The sequence below is a fragment of the Bufo bufo genome, chromosome 6 (assembly GCF_905171765.1).
Source record: "Bufo bufo chromosome 6, aBufBuf1.1, whole genome shotgun sequence".
Classification (NCBI taxonomy): Eukaryota; Metazoa; Chordata; class Amphibia; order Anura; family Bufonidae; genus Bufo; species Bufo bufo.
In genome coordinates this window covers 119,155,380-119,174,840 of record NC_053394.1, presented here as the reverse complement: position 1 = coordinate 119,174,840, position 19,461 = coordinate 119,155,380, and the positions used below count along the sequence as shown (strand labels likewise).

General features: G+C 41.3%; 1 protein-coding gene across 1 annotated transcript in view; it reads right to left on the bottom strand.

The window, feature by feature from the left end:
* Window positions 1-19,230, bottom strand: part of APCDD1L (APC down-regulated 1 like) — a 66,659-nt gene extending 47,429 nt beyond the window's left edge. Inside the window, exon 1 of the mRNA XM_040437908.1 lies at window positions 18,832-19,230. Coding sequence (XP_040293842.1) covers window positions 18,832-18,877 — 46 coding nt within the window. The 5' untranslated portion in view covers window positions 18,878-19,230. The remainder of the gene's footprint in view (window positions 1-18,831) is intronic.
* Between the last annotated feature and the right edge of the window lie 231 nt (window positions 19,231-19,461).

Here is a 19,461-nt window from a genome sequence, read left to right as displayed (position 1 = left end):
ACATGACCTACATTAGCCAATAGAAGCCTGCAGGTTTTTCTCTACATATCCCAACTGCCATACACACGGTCACATGTCCCTTATCGGCCAATAGAAGCTTGCAGGTCGTTAGTCTCCACACACACACAGTTTTACACCTGGTTTCCATAACAACCCAGCCATTTTTCTTCACTGCTGCAGGTCAGCTTTAAAGGCGCAGGGTGCTGTGGATGACACTGTTAAGGGAGCGGAGTGCTGTGGAGGTGACAGTTCAGGGGCAGGTAGGGTGGCCATTCAGGCCACCCTCAAAAGACAGAGTTAAAAACCCTGCCCCCAGGTCCCACTAAGCCTCGCCCCCTCTCTCTCCGCAGCCAACGGGGATTGAAAAAATGAAGGTAAAAATCATCTTCTGTCAGCTGCAAGGGATCGGGGGAGGGTGACTTTCTCCCTGCAGCTCATGCTCAGACCGCATAGTGCTGCTGTCTGAGAGTGAGTTGTTCAAAAGAACATCCCTGAGGACAGGGAGTCTGAAAGCCGGACTGTCAGGCCTAAAACCACTGGCCACCCTAGGGGCAGGCTGCTGTGGAGGTCACAGTTAAGGGGACGGTCTGCTATGTAGGTCAGTGTTAAGGGGCAGATTGCTGTAGAGGCCACTGTTAAGGGGACGGGGTGTTGTGGAAATCACTGTTAAAGGGGCGGCTGCTGTGGAGGTCACTGTTAAAGGGGAAGGTACTGTAGATGTCACTGTTTTAGTCGATACTGTCGATATCTTTTAATGACACACGCAAACATTAAATGAAATAGTTGAAATATACCCGTGCGAAGCCGGGTCCTTCTATTAGTTAGTTCATAAAGCTGCTGGCCTCTGACAGATCTCATTATCTTATGGCATTCATGTGGCAACTGCGGCCTGGTGAGATAACCACTGGTAGAAATATGGATTATTGGACATGTTTTCTCAGCATTTATCGGGTTTCTAGATAAAATGAGATCAATAAATGTCTATTAGTGATGGAGAGAGCGGCAGGCACAGTTCACCTTTTAGATAAAACCTGTCAGGCAGAAATGGCTTTTTCCCAGGCTGAGGAATTCTGAAGATTTCCTTCACGAGTGTGAGGAGTTAGCGAAACAGATCAATCTACACGTTCTGTCAGATCTGCTAAGTTCTAGAAAGAACTTCAAAGAACTAGCGAGGGGCTCAGTGTAAGGATATCAAATCAGCCATGTACATGTGGACATGTATGACAGACTCGTTCTTCAGGACTCACGTAATTCACGTGCTGGCACTCCTTGACATATGGAAGAAAAGTGATATTGTCTGCATGAACATGTTTAGTACCGTACATAGGCCATTCCTATGCAAAAAGTAGAATGGTCCAGCTTCTGATAAAACAATATCCTTTATTTAATGAGGTAAAATCCATACAAAACAAGACAGATGCAAAATCGACGCGTTTTTTGGATCTCAAGTTAACGATCCTTACTCATGATATAAAATGCCATCTGCTACTCTCCCATATACAGTGGGATGCGAAAGTTTGGGTAACCTTGTTAATCGTCATGATTTTCCTGTATAAATCGTTGGTTGTTACGATAAAAAATGTCAGTTAAATATATCATATAGAAGACACACACAGTGATATTTGAGAAGTGAAATGAAGTTTATTGGATTTACAGAAAGTGTGCTATAATTGTTTAAATAAAATTAGGCAGGTGCATAAATTTGGGTACTGTTGTCATGTTGTCATTTTATTGATTCCAAAACCTTTAGAACTAATTATTGGAACTCAAATTGGCTTGGTAAGCTCAGTGACCCCTGACCTACATACACAGGTGAATCCAATTATGAGAAAGAGTATTTAAGGGGGTCAATTGTAAGTTTCCCTCCTCTTTTAATTTTCTCTGAAGAGTAGCAACATGGGGGTCTCAAAACAACTCTCAAATGACCTGAAGACAAAGATTGTTCACCATCATGGTTTAGGGGAAGGATACAGAAAGCTGTCTCAGAGATTTCAGCTGTCTGTTTCCACAGTTAGGAACATATTGAGGAAATGGAAGACCACAGGCTCAGTTCAAGTTAAGGCTCGAAGTGGCAGACCAAGAAAAATCTCGGATAGACAGAAGCGACGAATGGTGAGAACAGTCAGAGTCAACCCACAGACCAGCACCAAAGACCTACAACATCATCTTGCTGCAGATGGAGTCACTGTGCATCGTTCAACCATTCGGCGCACTTTACTCAAGGAGATGCTGTATGCGAGAGTGATGCAGAGGAAGCCTTTTCTCCGCCCACAGCACAAAAAGTGCCGCTTGAGATGGGCTAAAGCCCATTTGGACAAGCCAGCTTCATTTTGGAATAAGGTGCTGTGGACTGATGAAACTAAAATTTAGTTATTCGGCCATAACAAGGGGCGTTATGCATGGAGGAAAAAGAACACAGCATTCCAAGAAAAACACCTGCAACCTACAGTAAAATATGGTGGTGGTTCCATCATGCTGTGGGGCTGTGTGGCCAGTGCAGGGACTGGGAATCTTGTCAAAGTTGAGGGACGCATGGATTCCACTCAGTATCAGCAGATTCTGGAGACCAATGTCCAGGAATCAGTGACAAAGCTGAAGCTGCACCGGGGCTGGATCTTTCAACAAGACAACGACCCTAAACACTGCTCAAAATCCACTAAGGCATTTATGCAGAGGAACAAGTACAACGTTCTGGAATGGCCATCTCAGTCCCCAGACCTGAATATAATTGAAAATCTGTGGTGTGACTTAAAGAGAGCTGTCCATGCTCGGAAGCCATCAAACCTGAATGAACTAAAGATGTTTTGTAAAGAGGAATGGTCCAAAATACCTTCAACCAGAATCCAGACTCTCATTGGAACCTACAGGAAGCGTTTAAAGGCTGTAATTTCTGCAAAAGGAGGATCTACTAAATATTGATTTCATTTCTTTTTTGTGGTGCCCAAATTTATGCACCTGCCTAATTTTGTTTAAACAATTATAGCACACTTTCTGTAAATCCAATAAACTTCATTTCACTTCTCAAATATCACTGTGTGTGTCTCCTATATGATATATTTAACTGACATTTTTTATCGTAACAACCAACGATTTATACAGGAAAATCATGACGATTAACAAGGTTGCCCAAACTTTCGCATCCCATTGTAAGTACACTTCCTCCAATCACATGTATAGAAACAACACCACATGATAATCAGGTGTGGGCAAATCACAAAACTTGGAATGACAAATCCAACATGTGTATGGATTTTACCGCATTGAGTAAAGGATATAATTTTAACAGAACCTGGACCCTTCTACTTTTTACACAGTTTATGTTGGCTTTGTTCTGGCCACATCTGTGCTGCAATTTGACTTTCTATATCTATAGGCCATTCCTACTAAAATCATAAAATCACCAGAAAATCATTTTTTTCCCCCCACTTTTGTCCGTGGATACGTTTTGTATTGCAGTTCAGAATACTTCACTTGGAAATGCAATACTAGAAAAAAAAAACATGGTCAAATGTGGTGCTGGTTCTGGGAAAAATACAGGCGTTTTTAACTCCTTAATGAAGTTTCACAAAATGAAATGTTTGTCGCAGTTTTTCATGCAGTTTATTTATTTTTTATACCCAAAGCCAGAAGTGGATTTAAAAGGAATGGGAAATATAAAACCTGTTGGCTCCACTGGCTATGGCTCCAAAAAATTACATCAGAAAAAATTGTTGTGTGAATGTTGTGTGATCAGTAAAAAAAATCTCAGGAAACTCCTTTAGGTATTTTCTGGTAGTTTCAGCATTTTTGTGCCATTTTTTGCTCTACACATAGGTCAAACTAATAAGGAGGTAATTTCTAGACTAGACTGGAGTGAGTCAATGGGTGTCATATATCTTGACTTCTCCAAAGCATTTAATACTGTGCCACATAAAAGGTTAGTATATAAAATGAGAATACTTGGACTGGTAGAAAATGTCTGTATTTGGGTAAGTAACTGTGTCAGTGATAGAAAACAGAGGGTGGTTATTAACGGTACACACTCAGATTGGGTCACTGTCACTAGTAGGGTACCACAGGTGTCAGTATTGGGCCCTATTCTCTTCAATATATTTATTAACTAGCAGAAGGACCCGGCTTTTGCATTGGTATATTTCATTTAATGTTTGATTGTGTCGTTAAAAGATCCACTATAACAGTGACATATACAGTATCCCGCCCCTTTTACAATATACATTTTTGCAGATGACACTAAACTGTGTAAAGTAATTAACACTGAAGAGGACAGTATACAGCTACAGATGGATCTGGATAGATTGGAGGCTTGGGCAGAGAAGTGGCAGAGGAGGTTTAACACTGACAAATGTAAGGTTATGCACATGGGAAGGAATAATGCAAGTCACCCGTACATACTAAATGATAAAACACTCGGTAACACTGACATGGAAAAAACTTAGGAGTTTTAGTGAACAGCAAACTAAGCTGTAGAAACCAGTGTCAGGCAGCTGCTGCCAAGGCCAATAAGATAATGGGGTGCATCAAAAGGGGCATAGATGCCCGTGATGAGAACATAGTCCTCCCACTTTACAAATCACTAGTCAGACCACACATGGAGTACTGTGTGCAGTTCTGGGCTCCTGTGACCAAGGCAGACATAGCAGAGCTGGAGAGGGTTCAGAGGAGGGCAACTAAAGTAATAACTGGAATGGATGGACTATGGTACCCAGCAGTAGTGTAGCTAGAAATGACTGGGCCTCACTGCAAATTTTTAAATGGGGCCCCCCTCCCCCCAGTAATTTTTTCAGCTGCTTCCTCTGCTTCCCTTATAGCTACGCCCCTGGTACCCAGAAAGATTATCAAAATTAGGGTTATTCACTTTAGAAAATAGATGACTGAGGGGAGATCTAATTACTATGTATAAATATATCAGGGGTCAGTACAGAGATCTCTCCCATCATCTATTTATCCCCAGGACTGTGACTGTAACGAGGGGACATCCTCTGCGTCTGGAGGAAAGAAGGTTTGTACACAAACACAGAAGAGGATTCTTTACGGTAAGAGCAGTGAGACTATGGAACTCTCTGCCTGAGGAGGTGGTGATGGTGAGTACAATAAAGGAATTCAAGAGGGGTCTGGATGTATTTCTGGAGTGTAATAATATTACTGGTTATAGTTACTAGAGAGGGGTCGTTGATCCAGTTAGTTACTCTAATTGCCTGATTGGAGTCGGGAAGGAATTTCTTTTCTTCTAAACTGAGGAAAATTGGCTTGTAACTAATGGGTTTTTTGCCTTTCTATGGATCAATTTTGCAGGTGAAGAGGCTGAACTGAATGGACAGTAGTCTTTTTTCAGCCTTATAAACCATATTACCTATATATTTTGTGGTGGTTTTTGGCATTTTTTGGCCATTTTTTTGCTGGAGCCATCTGGAGCTGGCTGAAAAAAAATAGGGGGTTATTTATTAAACAGAAATACACCTAAATTAGGTGTATTTCTGGCACAGATTTGCACCGGAATCTGCAACTTTTGACCAGGTCTAAAAAAGTGGTTGTGGCGGGTAAGGGGATGGGCCAGCAGGCTTGTCTCATTTACCATTTTCTACTGTTTCAGGTGTAGAAAATGGTCTAAATGTAAGACAGCTAGAAAGCTATCTTACATTTAAAAGTGGCAGTGGACACCGAAGTTATGTAGAGGCTGGCCGCCAGGCATAGGGCTTAATAAGACCAGCGTCTTAAGCGCCGGTCTTAATGAATTTTCCCCTATAATCTTTCTATAGGAAGAAAAAAGTGCCTGAAAAATACACAGCACAAAAATCACCACTGAGAAAAGTCATAAAAAACACGACGTATGGAAAACACAAAAGCTCATTTTATGCTGCTTTTTAGTAAGCAAAATAAAAAGCAGACACAATACTGTATGTGTGTAGAGGCCATTAAACTATTGAATACTAGGTCAGATCTCGTATTTCTCATGTTTAGGCCTCTTGCCGTTTTTGCGGGTTCCGTTTGCAGTCCGTATGCAAAACCATTCACTTCACTTCCTTAGGCATCGTGTCTGCCTTCCATGACAGCCTGTGAGATCCAGCCCCCTGGATCTCACCGGCAAGCTGGCTGAAGTGTATTATAGTGTGTATTATACTTACAGCCAATGCATCACAATACAGAAGTATTTTGATGCATTGTAAAGGGGATCAGATCCCCAAAATGTGGAAGTCCCAGAGTGGGACAAAAAATGTAGAGAAAAAAAAAGTAAAAAAAAGAATTTTTACAAAAAAATTAAACGTTTCAAGTAAAAAAAGAAAAAAGCGTCCTTTTCCCAAAATAAAGTAAAAAAAACTAACTGTAAAAAATAGGGAAAAAAAAGAAAAGTAGACACATTAGGTATCTCCACGTCCGTATCAACCGTCTCTATAAAAATATCACATGACCTAACCCCTGTGGTGAACACCATAAAAAAAAATACAAAAAATGTGCTAAAAAACAAACATTTATTTGTCACCTTACATCAGTAAAAGTGCAACACCAAGCGATCAAAAAGGCGTATGCCCCCCAAAATAGTACCAATCTAACCGTCACCTCAACCCGCAAAAAATGAGTCCCTATCTAAGACAATCGCCCAAAAAATATAAAAACTATGGCTCTCAGACTATGGAGACACTAAAACATGATATTTTTTTTTTTTGGTTTCAAAAATGATATTATTGTGTAAAACTTAAATAAATAAAAAAAGTAGACATATTAGGTATTTCCGCATCCGTATCAACCGGGTCTATAAAAATATCACATGACCTAACCCCTCAGGTGAACACTGTAAAAAATAAAAATAAAAATGTAAAAAAAGCTATTTTTTGTCACCTTACATCACAAAAAGTGTAATACCAAGCGATCAAAAAGTCATACACACCCCAAAATCATACCAATCAAACCATCATCTCATCTCACCAAAAATGAGACCCTACCTAGGACAATTGCCCAAAAAAACTAAAACTATAGATCTCAGAATATGGAGACATAAAACATGATATTTTTTTGTTTCAAAAATGTTGTTATTGTGTAAAACTTATAAATAAAATAAAAAAAGCATCCATATTAGGTATTGCCACTTCCATAAGAACCTGCTGTATAAAAATATCACATGACCTAAACCCTCAGGTGAACGCCATAATTTTTTTTAATGAAAAGTGTCAAAAAAGCAATTTTTGGTCACCTTACATCATAAAAAGTGTAATACCAAGCGATCAAAAAGTCATATGCACCTTAAAATAGTACCAATCAAACCATCATCTCATACCGAAAAAAATTAGCCTCTACATAAGACAGTTGCCCAAAAAATGTAAAAAAAACTACGGCTTTCAGAATATGGAGACACTAAAAATTTTTTTTTCTCAAAAATGCTTTATTATGTAAAACTGAAACAAACAACCCAAAAAAGTTGTCATATTTGGTATTGTCACGTCTGTAACAACCTGCTCTGTAATAATACCACATTATCTAACCTGTCAGATGAACATTGTAAATAATAAAAAATAAAAATGATGCCAAAACAGCTATTTTTTGTTACCTTGCCTCACCAAAAGTGTAATATAGAGCAACCAAAAATAATATGTACCCTAAAATAGTACCAACAAAACTGCCACCTTATCCCGTAGTTTCCAAAATGGGGTCACTTTTGTGGAGTTTCTACTCTAGGGGTGCATCAGGGTGTCTTCAAATGTGACATAGCAACTTAAAATTATCCCAGTGAAATCTACCCTCCAAAAACCATATGGCGTTCCTTTCCTTCTACGCCCTGCCGTGTGCACGTACAGCATTTTACGACCACATATGGGGTGTTTCTGTAAACTACAGAATCAGGGCAATAAATATTGAGTTTTGTTTGGCTGTTAACCCTTGCTTTGTTAGTGAAAAAATTGATTAAAATGGAAAATCTGCCAAAAAAGTGAAATTCTGAAATTTCATCTACATTTTTCTTTAATTCTTGTGGAACACCTAAAGGGTTAAGAAAGTTTGTAAAATCAGTTTTGAATACATTGAGGGGTGTAGTTTCTAAAATGGGGCCATTTATGGGTGGTTTCTATTATGTAAGCTTCACAAAGTGACTTCAGACCTGAACTGGTCCTTAAAGGACTTCTGTCACCCCACTAAACAGTTTTTTGTTTTTTTTTGGTTACTTATAATCCCTATACTGCGATTTATGCATACATACTGTAATTAATCATTTTGGTTCAGCAGATTCTGTTAAAAACGTACTTTTAAAATATGCAAATTATCTTGCTACCAGCAAGTAGGGCGGCTACTTGCTGGTAGCAGCCGCATCCTCCTATCCTAAAGACGCCCCCTCCGCATGTTGATTGACAGGGCCAGCGGACGGGATCTTTCTCTGCTGGCCCTGTTTGCATTCAAAATCTGGCGCCTGCGCCGTACCTGTCTTCAGTCGGCGCAGGCGCACTGAGAGGCGGACGCTCCTTCGGCCGCTCCATCCTTAATGCGCCTGCGCCGATGACGTCACATCTACACCTGGCGCAGGCGCATTGAGGAAGGAGCGGCCGAGCGAGCGTCCTCCTCTCAGTGCGCCTGCGCCGACTGAAGACAGGTACGGCGCAGGCGCCAGATTTTGAATGCAAACAGGGCCAGCAGAGAAAGATCCCGTCCGCTGGCCCTGTCAATCAACATGCGGAGGGGGCGTCTTTAGGGTAGGAGGATGCGGCTGCTACCAGCAAGTAGCCGCCCTACTTGCTGGTAGCAAGGTAATTTGCATATTTTAAAAGTACGTTTTTAACAGAATCTGCTGAACCAAAATGATTAATTACAGTATGTATGCATAAATCGCAGTATAGGGATTATAAGTAACCAAAAAAAAAAATAATGTTTAGTGGGGTGACAGAAGCCCTTTAAAAAGTAGATTTGCTTCTAAGCCTTCTAACGTCCCAAAAAAAGAAAACCTCATTTACAAAATGATCCAAACATGAAGTAGATATATGGGAAATGTAAAGTAATAACTATTTTATTTTCAAAATTTTGGGTAAATTTGGTATTTTTTTGATAAATTAAAATGAAATATACCACTGTCATGAAGTACAATATGTAACGAGAAAACAATCTTAGAATGGCTTGGATATGTAAAAGCATTTTAAAGTTATCACCACATAAAGTGACACATGGCAGATTTGCAAAAAATTTCCTGGTCCTTAAGGTGAAAAATGGCAGGGTCATTAAGGGTTTAAAGGCGCTTCCTACCCCAGGAAGATGCCTGAGCAACTCATGGTCACTAGCTTGTCTAGTTTTGTGTGTGAAGGTGTTTTTGAAGTTCTGGTTTGCTGTGTACCGGACCCTGTTTTGGAATTATCAGATTTTGCTTGTTTGCCGCCTACCCCTGACCTTGGACTTCATTTATGGACCTTGCTTGATCACTGCCTGCCCTGAGCTCAGACTTCCTGACCACTTCCTTCCTCACAGTGCTTGCACCGATATCTCTGACCCCCTGGTCAGCTGCCACTGACTCAGGGACTGCTCTGGAGTGGCACCTGGCAACTACCCTAACGGCCCAAGCCTATCCTCACCATCAGAGGCTCTAGTGAAGACCAGGTAGTTGCTCAGTCACGCCCCTCCACAGTATAGCCAGTTAGTGGCACAGTGGATGCACACCCACTTGCATAACAGTGACTGATATTGGCCGTGAATTCAGTAGCCCCTTACTTATGGGTGTTACTAATTCCTGCTCCATTGTCTGTATCAGCTCAATGCCATATGTAAGAATCCTGGAAGTGATACTAGTGGAAGGATGAATCATTATTCTGTTGGCGGCACTGGTTACTCTATTGTGGCTCTGTATATGGGTGTAAATCCCAGCGTATAGCAAGAGGACCATAACATGTACTTGAGATGACAATCTGCAAACAGAACATTTGGATTTGTTTAGTTTCTAGTTTAATCCTTTCAACCAAAAGAATACAATGCAAATTAATTAAGAAATATCCCCTCTAAGTCCTGTCCACAGATCCATCAGATTATGTTTAGTTCTGGTCGAACCTCAAAAACACAAGAATGAGCCAAAAATGAGCAAATGTTCTGACCAGCTGCTCCTTTTTACTGAGAGAACTCTAATCTCTCTAAATGAATCTTCCATGTCGTCCATGTGATTAATTATCCACAATACACATGCAAAAAGAAACAAACTACGCTGTCAAGCTGTGCTAGATACATGCTAAATAAATTTACAGTGTGTCCATCGCCTACGCGTGGTGAAGCCAGCCATTTTAGAATTTGATCCAACATCCCAGAGGATGCAGTCTTACACATTCCCTAAATGTGATAATGGGAGGTACAATGGCTGCAGCTAATGCACCAAGGCCATATTCACATCTTGTGTTGTCCAGCAGCATTATTGTTATGGGCTTATTTGCAACTCCTCTATAATGTATTCTGCAGGGTGTGTGAGTTTATGTTGCTTAGAAACCACTTGACCTTATGTTTAGGGACCACCATTTGGTTACATGTAGCTACATGTGCTAAAGTGGTCACAGAAAGTTCTACCTATTATGTGATGATAGAGTGTCTCTCCCTCCAACAATGGTTTGTTTAGAACCTTTTACTTTTTCAGTGTCCCTTTGCACCATTACTTAGGAGGACCTGAGTCTAAGGGGAAATGTCTATTTCTGAATAAGCCTAAAGGCTGGTTCTTTAGCCAGGGATTTGACCAATCACATTTATCTCTCCTGACTCACCCATACACATAAACGTTTGGCTCGGCTGAAAAGTGTATGTGTGGTCCATGGGGAGAGGAGAAAAAGCCACTACCAAAGACCTCCCGGGAGAATAAAAGAATCAAATTAAATCACTCATTTCACCAAATCCTTCTGTCTCCTGACATCATCTATCGGGAAATAGTCAGACTGTCGGACAAACCTGCAGACATGTTCGACTGACAATACACTAATGTGTATGGGGACCTTAAGAAGACTGGGTAGGGATGGAGAATAAAATGACTGTTCCTGAGAGAAAAGTTATATATATATATATATATATATATATATATATATATATATACAGGGTGGGCCATTTATATGGATACACCTTAATAAAATGGGAATGGTTGGTGATATTAACTTCCTGTTTGTGGCACATTAGTATATGTGAGGGGGGAAACTTTTCAAGATGGGTGGTGACCATGGCGGCCATTTTGAAGTCGGCCATGTTGAATCCAACTTTTGTTTTTTCAATAGGAAGAGGGTCATGTGACACATCAAACTTATAGGGAATTTCACACGAAAAACAATGGTGTGCTTGGTTTTAACGTAAATTTATTCTTTCATGAGTTATTTACAAGTTTCTCTTTGTTTACAGCCATTGACATGTCGCCGAGGTTAACACGTGAGGAGCGGATAGAAATTGTGTTGATGTCTGGTGAACGCAGTAACCGGGTCATTGCAGCAGATTTCAATGCAAGACACCCTACGAGACCACCCATCTCCCATGCTACAGTTAGCAAACTGCTTGCTAAGTTTCGTGAAACTGGTTCAGTGTTGGATTTGCCAAAATGTGGACGCATGAAATCTGTCTCTAATGAAGAAACATCAGTGGCTGTCCTAGCTTCATTCAGCAAGAGCCCACAGCGTAGCACTCGTCGCATGTCACTGGAGAGTGGCATTAGTCGAACATCCCTTCGGCGGATATTAGCTACTCACAAATGGCACCCTTACAAACTCCAGCTACTGCAGCATCTCAACGAGGATGACCCAGATCGACTCACTAAATTTGCAGAATGGGCAAAACAAAAATTGGAACAGGACCCTCAGTTTACGCAGAAGATTTTGTTCAGTGATGAGGCAAACTTTTATGTGAATGGAGAAGTTAACAAACAAAACCACCGCTATTGGTCTGACACTAACCCACTTTGGATAGATCCCTCCAAGACTGTTGTAACTAAAAAATTGATGGTATGGTGTGGTATATGGGGCACAAAGATGGTGGGGCCATTCTTCATCAATGGAAACCTCAAGGCCACTGGATATGCGAAATTGCTACATGATGATGTGTTTCCCTCTTTATGCATTGAAGCTGGCATGTTCCCTGAGTTTTCCAGCAAGATGGTGCACCACCACATTATGGGTGTCAGGTCCGAGCATTCCTAGATGAACAGTTTCCTGGAAAGTGGATTGGTCGTCGTGGGCCAGTTGAATGGCCCCCAAGGTCTCCCGATCGGACCCCCTTAGACTTTTATCTTTGGGGTCATCTGAAGGCAATTGTCTATGCTGTGAAGATACGAGATGTGCAGCACCTGAAACTACGGATACTGGAAGCCTGTGCTAGCATTTCTCCTGCGGTGTTGCTATCAGTGTGTGAAGAGTGGAAGAAGAGGGTTGCATTGACAATCCAACACAATGGGCAGCACATTGAACACATTTTATAAGTGGTCAGAAACTTGTAAATAACTCATGAAAGAATAAAGTTACGTTAAAACCAAGCACACCATTGTTTTTCTTGTGAAATTCCCAATAAGTTTGATGTGTCACATGACCCTCTTCCTATTAAAAAAACAAAAGTTGGATTCAAAATGGCCAACTTCAAAATGGCCGCCATGGTCACTTCCCATCTGGAAAAGTTTCCCCCCTCACATATACTAATGTGCCACAAACAGGAAGTTAATATCACCAACCATTCCCATTTTATTAAGGTGTATCCATATAAATGGCCCAAATGGTATATATATACACAGTACAGACCAAAAGTTTGGACACACCTTCTCATTCAAAGAGTTTTCTTTATTTTCATGACTATGAAGGCATCAAAACTATGAATTAACACATGTGGAATGATATACATAACAAACAAGTGTGAAACAACTGAAAATATGTCATATTCTAGGTTCTTCAAAGTAGCCACCTTTTGCTTTGATTACTGCTTTGCACACTCTTGGCATTCTCTTGATGAGCTTCAAGAGGTAATCCCCTGAAATGTTTTTCACTTCACAGGTGTGCCCTGTCAGGTTTAATAAGTGGGATTTCTTGCCTTATAAATGGGGTTGGGACCATCAGTAGCGTTGAGGAGAAGTCAGGTGGATACACAGCTGATAGTCCTACTGAATAGACTGTTAGAATTTGTATTATGGCAAGAAAAAAGCAGCTAAGTAAAGAAAAACGAGTGGCCATCATTACTTTAAGAAATGAAGGTCAGTCAGTCAGCCGAAAAATTGGGAAAACTTTGAAAGTAAGGGCTATTTGACCATGAAGGAGAGTGATGGGGTGCTGCGCCAGATGACCTGGCCTCCACAGTCACCGGACCTGAACCCAATCGAGATGGTTTGGGGTGAGCTGGACCGCAGAGTGAAGGCAAAAGGGCCAACAAGTGCTAAGCATCTCTGGGAACTCCTTCAAGACTGTTGGAAGACCATTTCAGGGGACTACCTCTTGAAGCTCATCAAGAGAATGCCAAGAGTGTGCAAAGCAGTAATCAAAGCAAAAGGTGGCTACTTTGAAGAACCTAGAATATGACATATTTTCAGTTGTTTCACACTTTTTTGTTATGTATATAATTCCACATGTGTTAATTCATAGTTTTGATGCCTTCATAGTCATGAAAATAAAGAAAACTCTTTGAATGAGAAGGTGTGTCCAAACTTTTGGTCTGTACTGTATATATACACACATTACAGTGTGTCATCCAAAAATGATTTGTAAGATAAAACAAAAACAGCACTTTTGGTTTCTGATATTTTAGGATTCCAGAAATCACTTGAAAACGCCACAAAAAGTTGGGAGAAATTTGTACAAAACCCTCATACCTTATAATTCTACTTGCGCCTTTTAGTTTTTTTTATCTCATCCTGTTTATTATCCAGGAGTGCCGTGATTTTTTGCCAACTTATACTTGGGTCACTGGTATGGGCCAAATGCCTGTGTAACATGGAGGAGCAGTCTATTATATAGCAGATATGCTTTCTTTGTCTGTTTAGATTTATGTTGCTCATACTAAGTGAAGGATTAGTATCACACTTCATTGATGATGGGCTCAACGCTTAGGTTGGCCATACACATTAGATAGATGTCAATCGAATGCTCTTTGGCTGAGAGCAGTCACTCCCAAACATTCTTCAATACATATGCAGTGACAGCTTGGTTGAGCATGCATATTTTCTCAGGAGGGAGAGTGGAGTAGACCTCTGAGTGGTACCTCTGTTGAGTGACTTATCTCCAAGAACAGAGGAATTGAGCATGTTGAAATCCAACAACCTGATGCTTCACTACCCTGATCTGCCATTTGGGGGGTAGGGAGTAGAGTCTGGAGGAACTCAAAAACACTAGATGGACGACCAGTTGGTGGTTTTGGCCCATACACATCTAATATGTAGGACCAACTTTATTTATGAATGTCCTTAACCATAGGGTGTTGCACTGAACTCATAGCCTGTGGGACTAAACTGTCATTCTACCAATATCAACAACTTCTGTAGCTCCAGCCTTTCTCAAGTTCTAAACTCTTGACGTTCTAAATATAATGAATGTAAACTTTAAGGTGTAAATGTAGTTTAGGAAATAACTTTAAAGGGGTTCTCTGCTTTGGACAGTCCCTGCTTGTGAGACCATTCCCATGACAATAAGCTGATCACAAAGTGTCCCCATGTTGGGACCCCAGTGATTAACGGTGATCTGTGAGACACTCTGGCAATAAGTGTTCAGTTTGCCTGCAGCACCACCACAGGGGAAGTGAAGCATTAGATACCCCCCATTCAGATCAGTGGGTTGTTTGTGTAATGCAGGACAGAACTGGTCCTCCAGAGCGGGAGATGCTTTTAAATGCTCTCCACTTTGGCAAAGAGATGAGGATCCTGAGCAGAAGACCTCCTCGGTTAGCTCTCTAATAAAGTATATGAAAATGGGTTTACTAAACTAAATAATCCCTCAACCAGAATTGCATGGTCTTTTTTCTCTTCTTTTTTGAGTCATGTGTGTACCAGGTCCCCACTCGATTGCCAAACCTTCTTTGATCAGATGCCCATGGCTGTACTAGAATTTTTAAGCCCACAGATTCCCCACATAGTTCCTACATCTGCTTTACAATATATGGAGTAATAAACAGAATAAATATGAATAAGCATGGCTTCCAGAATACATCTTGAAGCCATGTACGGTTTTGAGGTCCTGAGTGAAGAACCCCCAATTGTTAGCTAAACTTGTATTAATATTGTAGATGTTGTTCTTTGGAAGACTTTTCTCTTATAGTATCCATTCCAATTTTTGGTTAAAATTGTGTAAATAAAACCTAGACCAAGTATATGACAGTCACTAACCTTAAAAGGGTTTTCCGATATTTAAATACTGATGACCTATCCTCTGGATAGGCCATCAGGATCTGATTGGTGGGAGTCCGCCAATCAGCTGTTTAAGACGGCAACGGCACTTCGGTAAGCGCCACAGCCTTCTCCCTTCTCACTAAGCACAGCCCTATTCACTTCTATGGGGAGGAGATGCTCGTAGGCCATGTGACTGATTAATGTGCAGTCACTGTCCTAGAACAAGCTGAGAGAAGGCCTAGATGCTACTGCAAGACCGCTGCCTTCTCGAACACCTGATCAACTGAGGGTCCCCGATTAGACACCAATGTATTAAAGTATTAAATTCTCGGAAAACCCCTTTAAACTTCTAGCAGGTGAAGATGATGTAGTCCTGCAACAGATGACAAGCCACAGGTTAGAGATCACTGGTTTACACCACCTAGCCCAGTGGACACGCACACAATTTTGGAAACCCCATTCATGCTATGTTCTCATCTACATTGTAGCTTTTGTGTATAACAAGAGCCACAATTTTGTGCAGGATCCATCGCATAATGAGTAGCAGAGCAGTTTTTCCAGTTATTACCTGGCCAGCGTATAGAAAATACATGAGGTGCTGCTTGCGCATTTCAAGCTGCGCCCTGAAACAGAACTATCAGACAAGTGGAACAGAGGAAAAACTCAACCAACGTCCAGGCCATACGCTACGTAATAATGTCTTGTCTATACCTGGAGGTCTTCAAACTTCACTTCTCCAGCCCTAGTGAAACTACAACTCTGACAGCTTTTAGGACATACTAGGAGTTGTAGTTTCACCACAGCTGGAGAGCCACTGGTTCAAAAACTTATCTTTTTGAAGTTTTTAAGAAATGACCCAGGTGAGGTCTTATAACAGTCACTTTGCTTTAACATGTATTGCAAAACTGGAAAGCTGAGGGAAAAAATGAAGACAAGCAGATCTACTGTGGCAAACTGTCCAGTCCATCCTGCTTGGATAAAGCAGACCTTCAAACCTTTGTCAATTATTGCTCCAACATCCAAGAAACAGCTCTGACTATGCCGTCTCATCTACACCAATGAACATTCATAGTCCCACACTCAGAAGTCACATTATAGGTCAGACAGCGTCATGCCTCTATGCCTAAAGACCATCCAGAGGGCACCGGGCACCTCTAAAGCTGGCAGCAGATGCCAAGTTTTGACCAGTTATTTTTTTTTGCTGTTAGGGCACTAGATATAAAGGGGCATAGACCATAAGATATCTGCGGTGATAGTAACAGGTGGAAAATTGTTGTCACAGCTGCAAATGTCTCTTGTGTAAATGGAGATACATAAATGACTACAGATTATGTAGATAGATAGATAGATAGATATGAGATAGATAGAAACAGAAAGACAGATACATAGATAGATAAACAGATATATTGCATTGGTGATTAAAGAACAGTACTTTTGAACTACTTTTGGGAGTGCCATGGAGTTTCCTTTTCTACTTGTTTGGATGCTGGATCGCCTCTGCAGCCACTTGCACTGCACGATATACAGCTCAGAATTTGCTTTTAGATAGCTAGACAGATAGACAGACAGATAGGTCCTATATACTGGTGGTTCCAACTAATTTGGCAATCTAAACCAGCATTGATATGTCTATATTCAGCTTATATTAGAAAGTGATGAGAACAGAGAGGAATAGCATGACTTGAATGCAAGGTAATTGCAGTCAGAGTTTGATCAATACTGTTGTAAACTACACCGTTTTTTTATACCAAAAAATGTTACACGTTAGTAATGCATTTGGTGTATTTCACCACTCCAACGCCGCTAAGGGTACTTTCACACTTGCGGCAGGACGGATCCGACAGGCTGTTCACCCTGTCGGATCCGTCCTTCCGCTATTTCGCCGTGCCGCCGGACCGCTGCTCTGTCCCCATTGACTATAATGGGGACGGGGGCGGAGCTCCGGCGCAGTACGGCAGTTTGTGGTGAGAGGCCGTCGGACTAAAAAGGCGGACATGCAGGACTTTTAGTCCGGCGGCCTTTCGCCTTGCACTACCGTGCTGCGCCGGAGCTCCGCCCCCGTCCCCATTATAGTCAATGGGGACGGAGCGACGGTCCGGCGGCACGGTGAAATAGCGGAAGGACGGATCCGTCCTGCCGCAAGTGTGAAAGTACCCTAACTGTGCCCCTTTATACCCCTTTTTTAAACTGTTGAGGTAGGTGCATAAAGCGCCAAAAGCATAATCAATTTGGGACACATCATGTACCCCATTTTTTGTCATATGGTAATTAGTAAATAGCATCCAAATATATTGTCTTTAAAATTGCCTGCACACACATGAGGAATAGCAGAGGCTGAGTTTGTCATTTCACATCTTATTATTATACATTTTTTTTCCATTTGGATAAGGGCTCATGCACATGAACGTATTTTTTCAGTGTCTGCTCTGTTTGTTTTGCGGGCCGTATGCGTAACCATTCACTTCAATGGGTCAATGGGCAAAAAAAAAGTTACTCCATGTGCATTCCATTTTTCCGTATGTCCGTATTTCCGTTCCGCAAAAAAATAGAACATGTCCTATTATTGTCCGCATTATGGACAAAGATAGTACTGTTCTATCAGGGGCCAGCTGTTCCGTTCCGCAAAATACGGAATGCACACAGACGTCATCCGTATTTTTTGCGGATCCGTTTTTTTGCGGACCGCAAAATACATACGGTCGTGTGCATGAGCCCTTACACTGTGGACTAAACAAACATGTTCAACACTGCTACATCTCTATTTCTGAAGTCTTATCTTACACATTAAGTACACCGCAAGTCTTTTTTTCTGTATTTAGGTAGTCTTGGGGCCCCTGCACACATGACTTTGCACTGGCGTGTTTTAAACACTAAAAGATACATAGAAGCTGCTCACATCTTTTTTTTTTTCCATACTGCATTCAGTTTTTATGGTGTTTTTTTGTGGTATATTTTTTCTAAATGATTATGTGTACCATGTTCTTTCTTCTATTTTTCTCTTATAGACAAGATGTCAAAACGCCATCAGCCAAAAAATATTCTTGTATATTTCATATTTCTCATAGACTTTCAGCTAACATCTGGATCTTGTGTTTTACCGCAAAATAGGCAGTGGAAACTGCAGGTGCAAAAAACGCCACTAAAAAAGAAAAAGTGTACAAAAAAAGAACTTGTCTGTGAACCCACCCTTAGATGACTAGACATATACACAGGTCTAGTAGAGTGCGGGAGCTGATTGTATGCGTAGTCTAAGTGCGCTCTGCACTGAGTCACATCTGGGTGACCACCGTGTACAAATATAACAAACTTTATTCTAACGTAAGAGCGTTACGCATCAATATAGGTCGTCATGGGCTACAGAAAGTCCAAATCAATATAGATAATATAAAAAGAATTCAAAAAGCGACAACTTTGAGGTCACAGTGAAGAATTTTCAGCCAGCACTTGAGGTAGGACCACAAGTCTGAACATTCACCACCGAACCCGTGAATTCGTTCACAATTGACAAGGCAACCTGTGGCTGTAGTCCTACAACATCAGGCACAGCATCGCCCATTGCTTACCTAGAAAGCATCCCAGAGTGCAGTAACGCTGTGCCATCACTCCCATGGAATATTCCTTCCAGGAGGCTCAAGTCTTGGTAGCACAAGGAGTTTTGGAGCCAAGAGAAGTGCAAACTTTGCAGCGATGAGGAGTGTCTGTGCTCCCCTGAGCTGGCCAGTGTGTAACACAGGGGCTTGTGGTGGGGAGGAAGGCTGCGTTCCCTCTGATCACATACTAATGTGCTCATGAAGCCAGTCTGTCCTCAGTGTGTTGTTAGATTTAATGGAGCTTGGCAGTTATAGGTTAAACTAAGAAGAGGTGGAGACTTGCAGGATCCTGCAGACTATTCTCACAATGCATCCCGGCTGTTCATTCATAGACTGGAGCTCACTACACACTCACACTTAAATGCACACTCACAGACGCACATGACGCACTCCCATACGAGATTCTCTCCAGAAGCCGGACAAGTGGCTTTAGGCTGCTATCAGACATCAGTTGGTGACTCTCAGAGGACCAATCCGCCTCCTCGCCTCTATAATAAACGCTGCCCCATCAAATATTTCAGCATTTGTGCTCCACCCATAAAACATTTTTTGTGACATTTTCATGGTATTTCCTTTAGTTCAAAGACGCTGCGGTCAGATGTT